General features: G+C 39.0%; 1 protein-coding gene and 1 long non-coding RNA gene across 2 annotated transcripts; both read left to right on the top strand.

Moving 5' to 3' along the window:
- The first annotated feature begins 410 nt into the window (after window positions 1–410).
- On the top strand, window positions 411–869 carry LOC131327868 (uncharacterized). Its single transcript, XM_058360994.1, has one exon. It carries the CDS (start codon window positions 411–413, stop codon window positions 867–869), a length of 459 nt encoding a protein of 152 aa, XP_058216977.1.
- A 2,495-nt stretch (window positions 870–3,364) lies between these two features.
- LOC131326629 (uncharacterized) lies at window positions 3,365–6,156 on the top strand. The gene is made up of 2 exons (XR_009200063.1): window positions 3,365–3,929; window positions 5,759–6,156. It is a non-coding gene; the product is annotated as an uncharacterized LOC131326629 (long non-coding RNA).
- Window positions 6,157–9,199: the final 3,043 nt, after the last annotated feature.

Here is a 9,199-nt window from a genome sequence, read left to right as displayed (position 1 = left end):
CAAGCAGGACAGAGAAACCTCCACCCCCACTAATGATCAAATTCCTACGAACCAACACCGTAGCCAGAAGCAGAGGAAGGTCCCGTTCGACCCCAATGTTCATACGCAAAAGGAACTCATCATCAATGGAGACCCAATCTGAACCCTCTTCACCGAAAGTAACTTGTATCGGCCAAGTCCAATCATCCAAACCCCCCTCCAGCTCCAACTCCAACTCCGGCCGCCAGACCAAATCTCCTGCCCGTTTCCCCTGTTCTTGCCCATGGGTAAACAGAAATGCTCTGTTTTGCACCCGTTTCGTGGAAAGGCTCCGACCCAGATCGCTCCGACCCGGTTGGGGCAAATGCCAGTGGTTTTCCCCGTTTGGGTATTGCAGAAGTTCGCGAAAGAGTAAGGCCGGTTCGCCGGAAATGGAATCGAATCGAAACGACGAGTACAAAGGACACAAAGACGAGGAGGAGGAAGAAGATGAAGATGAATTTAGAGTGGGATTACCAATTGAGGGCTTTGATTGTTATTCTCCACCGCGGAACGCGCTGTTGTTGACGAGATGTAGGTCTGCTCCATATAAGTCTTCATCGCTAGCGAGCAGATTTTGGGGGCAAGAAACAGGGGAAAACAGGGGAGGAGAGGGACCGACGTTAGAGAGAGAACCCAGTTGCGGAGATTCATCTCTGGATTTGAGAATGGATCGAGTAATTGAAGGGAATTTGGGTGGGTTAGGAGAAATCGAAGGGTCGATGATTGATGGTGGGATCAAGAAAATGGAAACAGGGGAAGAAGGAGGAGGGGGGATTGGTAGGGGTTGGGTACTCACAAGGTGTAAATCAGAGCCGGCGAGAAGTGGCGAGAGACTCAAATGTTTGTGATTAATCAATTGTTTAATTAATCTTAAACATCTGTTTTTTTTTTTTTATAATGAAAGTGTACATTTACATTTGATTGTTATAGGAAGATGTATTGAAGTACAGTTTTGGTGAACTTTTTGGGTGCTTTTGGGATCAATTTTGAGTTTCATTTTCCGCGTCTGGGGATTGTGGAATTTCTATGGGTTTGGGCCCTTTGGGGTACTAGGATTCTACTATGGCATTGGGTTTCGATTCCTGACTTGCGTGGAGCCATGTTACGAACACAACGATTTGCATTTGTGAAAACCATTAGACCTTAGAGGAAGTCGAGAACCTCTCATGTGGTCCATTATGCGGCGCGCAATGAGATTTATTACGGTTTCAATTGACAATTTGTTGCATATAATTTGTGCAAAAAATTAAATTAAACGAATATAGGTATCTATCTGAATGAAAATTTGTGCAAAAAATTAAATTAAACGAATGTAGGTATCTATGAAGTTTATCTTGAAAGCAACTAATGGTCATGGTATTATTCCCTTCGCTCCGATTTGTTTGTTCCCTTTTTAACTTTTTGAGAGCGTTTGACTTTTAAAAAAATTGTCTATAATTTTTCAATCGAAAATCCTATTGGTACCGATGGTACCGTAGGAAAAATGCACCGACGGCCACCGGACGGTCGATCCGAGCCGTCCAAAAATTTTAAAAAATAAAACTGAGTGGGCGTGCGCGAGAATCAATAGCATCCGAGGTGTGTAGGGTACTTGATCCGAGTACCCCTTTTTCGTCGTATATATACGAAAAAGAGGTGCTCGGATCAAGTATCCTACACACCTCGGATGCCATTGATTCCCGCGAAGGCCCACTCGGTTTTGTTTTTTAAAATTTTTGGACGGCTCAGATCGGCCGTCCGGTGGCCGTCGGTGCATTTTCTCTACGGTACCATCGGTACCAATAGCAATTCTCTTTTTCAATTAGAAATGCGTTTAAGTAATATGCAATCTGAATCTAGCTTGGTAAATCTCAATTAGTTTTATTATACAAAATCATAAAAAATATTATAAATGTAAGATATAAATATATTTTTTAAAGACACGAATTTCGACAATTGGATAAACAAATTGGGACGGAGGAAGTATGATGGGTTGTTGCTCATCAAATAAATTTGATCAAAGTTTTTACCATTGTCCAATCAGGTTAGTGTTTTTCCATACTTGATTTACGAATCATAATCTAAAATATGTTCCTTAAAAAAAATCTAAAATAGGAACAGACGTCTTATCGCAGATTGTAAAATGGCTTTGAACCATTCCCCAAAAATGACCATATACCACCATGGCCAGTCACTTCTCCAGTCAAATGGCTACACTCATTTCTCCACCATTTCACCAAATCCCTCCCACCCTTTTGTACATGTTGAAAATGAGACACAAAAGGAAATTATTGAAACATTCTCATCATGAGAGAAGAGAGAGAGGCTCATTGGATTATGCAAAAGGGAGACAATCTCAAAAAAACCTCTCACCACAATTGAAGAGATTTTGTGAGAACAAACAAAAACAAAATATTGTTTCTATAATTCTCATCAATTTTCCTCATTTCTTACCTTTGCTAGCTATTCAAATAAGTCACAATATACTCCTTTCTTTTCTTTTCTCACACTTACCCAGAAATTAAAGGAGCTGTTAGGAGAATTTTTAGCTTTGGGGGCTCGGGGGTTTTCACACGTTTAGATACTAAACCATATTCCCAAAGTACTAGTCCTGTTTAACCCGAAAAAGGATTATTCTGTGCCCTAAATTATCACGTAGTGTCTAAACCTATTTTTCACCACACATTGAGGCGAGGCTTACACGCTTGTCTTGGGACTACATGGAGGCGGGGCACGTGGTGCCAGTGTCGGGCACTGAATATTTTCCCCAAAACCGGGAAGGATAAACTTTAGGAAAAACAGAGAAAGAGGGATAAGTTTGAGGATAAAAAAAAAAAGGGGATAAGTTTAATTGAATTCTTGGACTATTATCAGTGCTCGATTCTTATCCTTTCATAATGATAGCTAATTGAATTCTTGTTACCTGAGTTGAATACAAAGCATTGACTTTTACACTCTCATTTTTATTGCATACATTCAATTTTTTTTCCTTATTCATGTGAATTTATCTTTTTAATCTTTCATAAGTTCATTTTTTTTATACATTAAGGGGCAATAGAGTAAATTCACACCAAATAAAAACAAAAAAATGAATGTATGTCGTAAAAAAGAGAGTGTAGAAGTTAACTTTCAAAAAGGAGTGTAGAAGTAAACTTCCATACGAAATGGTACAATATCTTCTTTTGGTGGTCCACTTCTTATGCTCACGTGCTGAGCCATTGCATTGCTGAATCTTGAAAAGGGAAAAAAAATGTTCTTAATTCTATCTGATACAAAAATGCTAGACACACAACGTACGGACACACAACCATTCACACAACGTGCTGACGTCATCAAAACGACGTCGTTTTGATTTTAAAAAAAAATGAAAATGAAAACCCCAGCTCCTGAAACGAACGCCCTTTTCCTTCCATCCCCACGTTCACGAGGAGAAGAGAATCGAGAGAGAGGGTTGCTCCCACCACCACCATCACCGGCGACGACGCTTCCACCTCCACCGGTGACCACGCTTCGCACCTCCACCACCGGTACCCAACCCCAAGTCTTCTGTTCTCAAATACCCTCTCCCTATCTCGGGCTGATTCTCTTAGTCACCGCAGACTAGGGCAGCGCTACCCACCGCCGGCGACCGCCACCACAATCGACTTCTGGGCAGTCCGACGTTACCCCACCACGAAGGTCTCTCTCTCTCTCTCCTTGAACTAATTGCTGAGTTGCTGGGAAAAAAACCTAAATTCAGTTTATTGAAAAAAAAAACCCCTAAATTGTTTCGGTGGGTGTTCAAAGTCAATCCCTGAAATTCTATTTGACTCCCAAAGTAACTTTATGCAGAAGAAGTTGCCACCCACAGATTCAAGGCTCAGACCCGATCAGAGGTGCTTGGCATGGCAAATTCAGAGAAGTTGTGCCTCAAGCAACGGCAACGGCAGGTAAATAATTGTATATGTTTTGTCATCTTGTTTCACTAATACTTGGTATCACTGGGCCCTAATGAAAGGAGAAGCACATTTGAAATCATTCTATTCTGATTGAACATAAATTAGATCAGTTACTATACAGGTTTTCGGATGCCGTTTCTCTTGATGTTTATTCCATAATTGTTTCATTTGTCTCCACATTTTTACTAGTTAAGTCTCCATTTTTTTGGATTGGCATTTGACAGTAAAATCTTGCTCGTTATTTTTCCTCAACTTCGCTGGTTTACTAACATAAGGTACCCATTGCTTAGCAAAAAAAACATAAGCTACCCAACATTAGCAGTTCCAAGACGTTTTATCAGCAACTGCTGTGTAGCCCCTGCATTTTGATTTGAAATGCTGCTCAATGAGAAGTATTGAACATGCTGAGTCTATCAGGCCCCAAACTTTTCACTGTCTCCATCTCATGTTTATTTAGGCCCTGTTTGTAAGTCTTTTGATAGTCGTCTCCACAGTTCCTCAAAGACATCATGTCAGTGCTGCATCTTCTGTTGTTATCACTAGGTGCAAGTTTGTAGTACCGAATCGCCACCTACATGTATTGAAGAGTTTCTACGATTAATGGATTGGAGTACAGAAATCTTGGAGTGATGAGTTCTATACAAAGATAAGTGTAGGATTGTGAAACAAAGAGAAAACACGATTTGAGATACCAACTGCATGGCATGAGATACAACTAAACGTGCCCTTGAGATTGCCATGGCTCAACAACACACTGAGTTGGACTGACTGAACAGCAGTAGAGAATGAGCAGCAGCAGCTGCTTTGACTATAGGACCTTCTTCCCTTTTTTAGAGTGCTGGAGCTACTGAAGTTATGGTTTTATTCTGTAAATCTCCATTCTCACTATATGAGCAAGGTGGAGACTGGAATTCAGGACCATGAACGCTGCATTGTCCAGTCAACGGCTGCTGGTTTGGTTGGGTGAAAAATAGTATTTTGGCATGCTAATTCTCTTTTGTATTGCTAGTAAGTAGACCTTCCCTCTCATCTTATGGTGAGGCAAAGAATACAATCATATAGAACATAACCTGTTATGGTCAGTGATAAGTACTGCACTACCATGTTCATGTGTGGAGGTGGACTGCTTGTGAGCTTACACACTTTAAGAAATCGTTGCAGACTGATTAATAGAAGAGCTTGTTACAGTTGGAAATTTCTAGGTGAGGGACTGGAGAAAGTGAAAACATTGAGAAATATGTACATAATAACGTAGCTTGCTTTCTGGGGAACTCTGAGAAAAGGGCCATAACATCTCTCTTCACCAAACTATATCAATACATGGCATTCATTCTTGGATTTGATCTGCTCGTTCATCCATTTAGTATATAGATATTGTTGTTTGTTGCTGTATAATTTTACTTGTAGCCAAATTTAGCATGAACTTGTCCAAAAAAAATCCATGTATCTAGGTGTCCATGTATCGCTCACTCACATTTGAATGTCACTGTAATAGTTCCGATTTGTCATCTGAAAAGTATAGTTCTGTGTCTTGTATACTCTACATTCATTGTAACAGTTCTGTTTTGTTAAATGAAAAGTTTAGTTCTTGTCTTGTCTTGTATACTTGACATTCTAGTGTACGATTAGTTTAACTTCAGGCATCCAATTGTGGAAATTTTGCTTCTTTGACTGGATTTGTATTCTTATGTGTTTTGAGCATGCTACCGTGAGGGTTTACCCTTTTTAGGTAGGATGATACATTGTTGGCAAATTTTTGGCTAGATGTTGAACGGTATGCTTATTCTTAGTGTGCTGATCAGTTGTTTATCTACTTTCAGATTTTTTAGAAGAATCCTACCACGATCAAGAACAAGGAATGCCGCGACACCACTCTGAATGGTGCTATGCAAAAGGGCAAGGACAAAGCTATGCAAGAGGGAGATCTCCTTTTTACATCTAGATCATCAAAACCACTACTTCTCTGATCATCAAAACTGCTACTATCCCAGCAAGAGGGAGAGCACAAAGCAGTTCCACAACTCCAAAATCAAGTTCCCCTAGGTGTATGGAGCGTCTAGCCAAGAAGAGATGTTAACGACACTTAGGATTTTTCTTTTTCATTTTGCTTGTAATATAGCTTAGGGTAGACGATGTTGATGATGTTCGGCTCATGCCTCTTTTGTAAAACATTATGTATTCATGTTAGCTAAATTTAAAACTTCTGTTTCAATTGCAATTGAACTGTTGGTTTGCTCTTTTTTCTGTTGTTATTGCTGATTGGGACGTCGGGCTAGACTGAAAACAAGGAAAATTCTGTCGAATTTTTTAGAAAATACAACATACAAATCTTTCTGTTGTTGGTGTTGGTATTGCTAAACTGACTGAGACGCGAGACGTCGGGTTAGGACCAAAAAAGAAGGGAGATTATGCCGAAATTTTTCCAGAACCAAATACATTAGTATGATTCTAGTATTGATATTGCTGACCAAATCTTACTCCAGAAAAAGCTTTTAAAAACTCAAATGACTGTTATTCCTCCGCCCACAATATGATAATGTCAAATCGAATAGAATCTCATGTTCAATAATAATAATATCATGATCTCAACATAAAACGGGAGCAAAAAAGAAAAACAGCCAATTTGACATCCTAACATGTCTATGTCCACCCCGAGCATTTCTCATTCTAAATCACCATTCACAAGACACATTCATAGCCAAAATATATTGCCAAATTATCAATTCACAACGAAACCATAATACAATATATTTAAAACCCACGCCTGGCTGTTCTCATCACAATTATCAATTACATATGAAGTTAGGTTTCGCAATACTACAACTTGATATTACAAAGCTTAGTACATATTGATATTCCAAACTACAACAAATTAATCATTTTCCTTGGCCTTTGATTCACTTGAATAGCTTCAATCTCTTTAATTTACTGCCTTTTCGAGTCTCCACTAGTCTTTGCAAAGCTATTGGTCCCATAGCTAGTGTTGATACTAGTTTCGGATCAACCAAGGACTAAGATGTGTGATACTTTTCCTGATATGCTCCACTTGAATAGCTTCAATCTCTCTCCATTGGCCGTGCCATATGAACAAAGACATGATTGAACTCATCTCAGTATGCTCGAGTGAGACACAACCACCAAAACGTGACCCGTAGTGGACTCTGACTCTAGTCCTGCAAAATTGGAACCCAAAATGGATTCCAAGAGTGTTAGTGAGACATGGATGCTAATTAAATGAAACTTAAACATCCAGTAACATCAGTAGATAAGCATAGGCAATTATTAACATTTAAGCCTAGCAAATACGGCACGTCTACTCGGCATCTAAGCCCCAAACTAGCATAAGCCAATGAAACGACCCATTGGTCAGTGATTTCGGCACACAGCCCGATTACTGGTCGTTAACCAACACTCACAGTAGTTTCCAAAAAGGAATGTACAACAATGGTTTCGGCACCTCTGATGTGCCCATAATTGCACCGAAACAGCACGACGCCGTTTTTTAATGACGTCATCATAACGTCAGCAGTTGGGTGAGTTGTTGTGTGGAAGTGGTTGTGTGTGTAGCATTTTTGTATCTGATATACTCTGTATACTAGTAAGAAAAAAGAGAGACAACGGCCACGCTCCCGCTAAGGAAATAAGTATTTATTTTTTGAATTAAAGGTGATGTATTATGAGAGAATGATTAGTCTCGTAAAGTTGAAAAATAAGTACTTAAAAAATAGGAAATTTTGCGCAGCAGGACCAAAACTACAAATGAAAAAATCTTGAGCGTGTTTTTTTTTTTTTGATCCGTTGAGCGTGTTGGACGTCATGGAAACTCTATTCCTCATCAAACCAAAATCAAATTCCAGAAGTTGGGTTAATGTCAAAAGGTTAAAAACCTCAAAATCTTGGGCAGGAGGTTCCTTTTGCATCTACACTTTAAGAATCAAGATAGTAAAGTAATATACAGAAATCGGCTTCCTTGAATGAAAATAAAGTTCTTAGCTTGGGTCCATAAATGTGCACCATTATGCAAGAACGACTTATTAAAAGCATTGACAAACACAGAAAAGAATTAAATGTGATTGATGAAGCGGTTTCCGGCGCACACAACCGATAGCGTAATGATACTGGTAGAGACATAAATTTGTACCAGTAAGTACAAGCGTTTTTTTGGCATGTTTTGGGTCACCAAAAAAGATTGGAGTCTCTTATTTTATTTAAAATACTTTGTTTATGGTCCTTGTAAAAAATAAGCTCAATTCGGTACTAGTAAGGACGTTTTCAAAACATTCAATTTTGTTTTAGAATTCAGGCCTGAATTCTGTGACAAAGTTAGATGGAGTATTTTGTAAATGTCTTTACCGATATTGGATTGAGCTTAATTTTTGCAAGAATCATAAACAAAGTATTTTAAACAAAAATGAGCGATTTTGATAATTTTTTTAAAACCCAAAAGAGGTCTAAAAAGTCATTTGTACTTGCTGGTACAGAGATTAAATCTGTACTAGTAGCACCATTCCAAGCAATAATCTACAAACAAGAAGTCAAGAACTAAGGACACCAGTGTGGTGCCAGCCAACAAGCATCTCTAGTGGTGTCATTAATAATTGTGTGTTATATAATATAAAGTGCATAAAATGAGTCCCTATTTTTGTTTGTTAAAGGTGTATAAATTTAAGAAGTAAATGTGTGTTAAGGTGTGTGATAGTGTAAAACCCCGTTTCGGAAACGGAAATAAGTACTTATTTTTTAAGAAGACAATTTCAAACTTAAAAATCATGTATTTACGTAAATAATTTTTCTAGCAATATGAATCTCGTTTGATAGATCTCATTGAGATCTTTTATACGGTGAAAAAAAATTAAAAAATTATATTTCATTTATATTATTTTTGAGTTTGAAAATATAAAATAAGTACTTATTTTTTCACGTATGCAAACGGACATTTGGTCAAGTTGATTGGGACATGACACTACGAAGTCTACGAACAATCAGTGGGCTCCCTCCCTCTCTCCCTTTCTTTCGGCTGACACATTGACCTCCCTCCTTCGCTCCCTCACCAGACTCACCTGACTTTCGGCTGACACATTGACCTCCCTCCCTCTTGTGTGTACCTCTCTCCTCCCATTCTTTCATCAGTGGTGCTACAGTTTCCGATCGAGGATTCCCGATCGGAATTCCGACGCCCCGCTGGGCACACTCCGGCCACCGGAAGACTAATCTGAGCCGTCCAAAAATTCTAAAAAACAAAACCGAGTGGATTTGCCGAG

The sequence above is a fragment of the Rhododendron vialii genome, chromosome 5a, assembly GCF_030253575.1.
Source record: "Rhododendron vialii isolate Sample 1 chromosome 5a, ASM3025357v1".
NCBI classification, from domain to species: Eukaryota; Viridiplantae; Streptophyta; class Magnoliopsida; order Ericales; family Ericaceae; genus Rhododendron; species Rhododendron vialii.
The sequence above is the reverse complement of the archived record's forward strand: the minus strand, read 5'-3'. Positions and strand labels throughout refer to the sequence as shown.

Bases quoted from the DNA above. Each gene is read 5' to 3' on its own strand.
- LOC131327868 (XM_058360994.1), top strand. From the start codon at position 411: ATGGAATCGAATCGAAACGACGAGTACAAAGGACACAAAGACGAGGAG.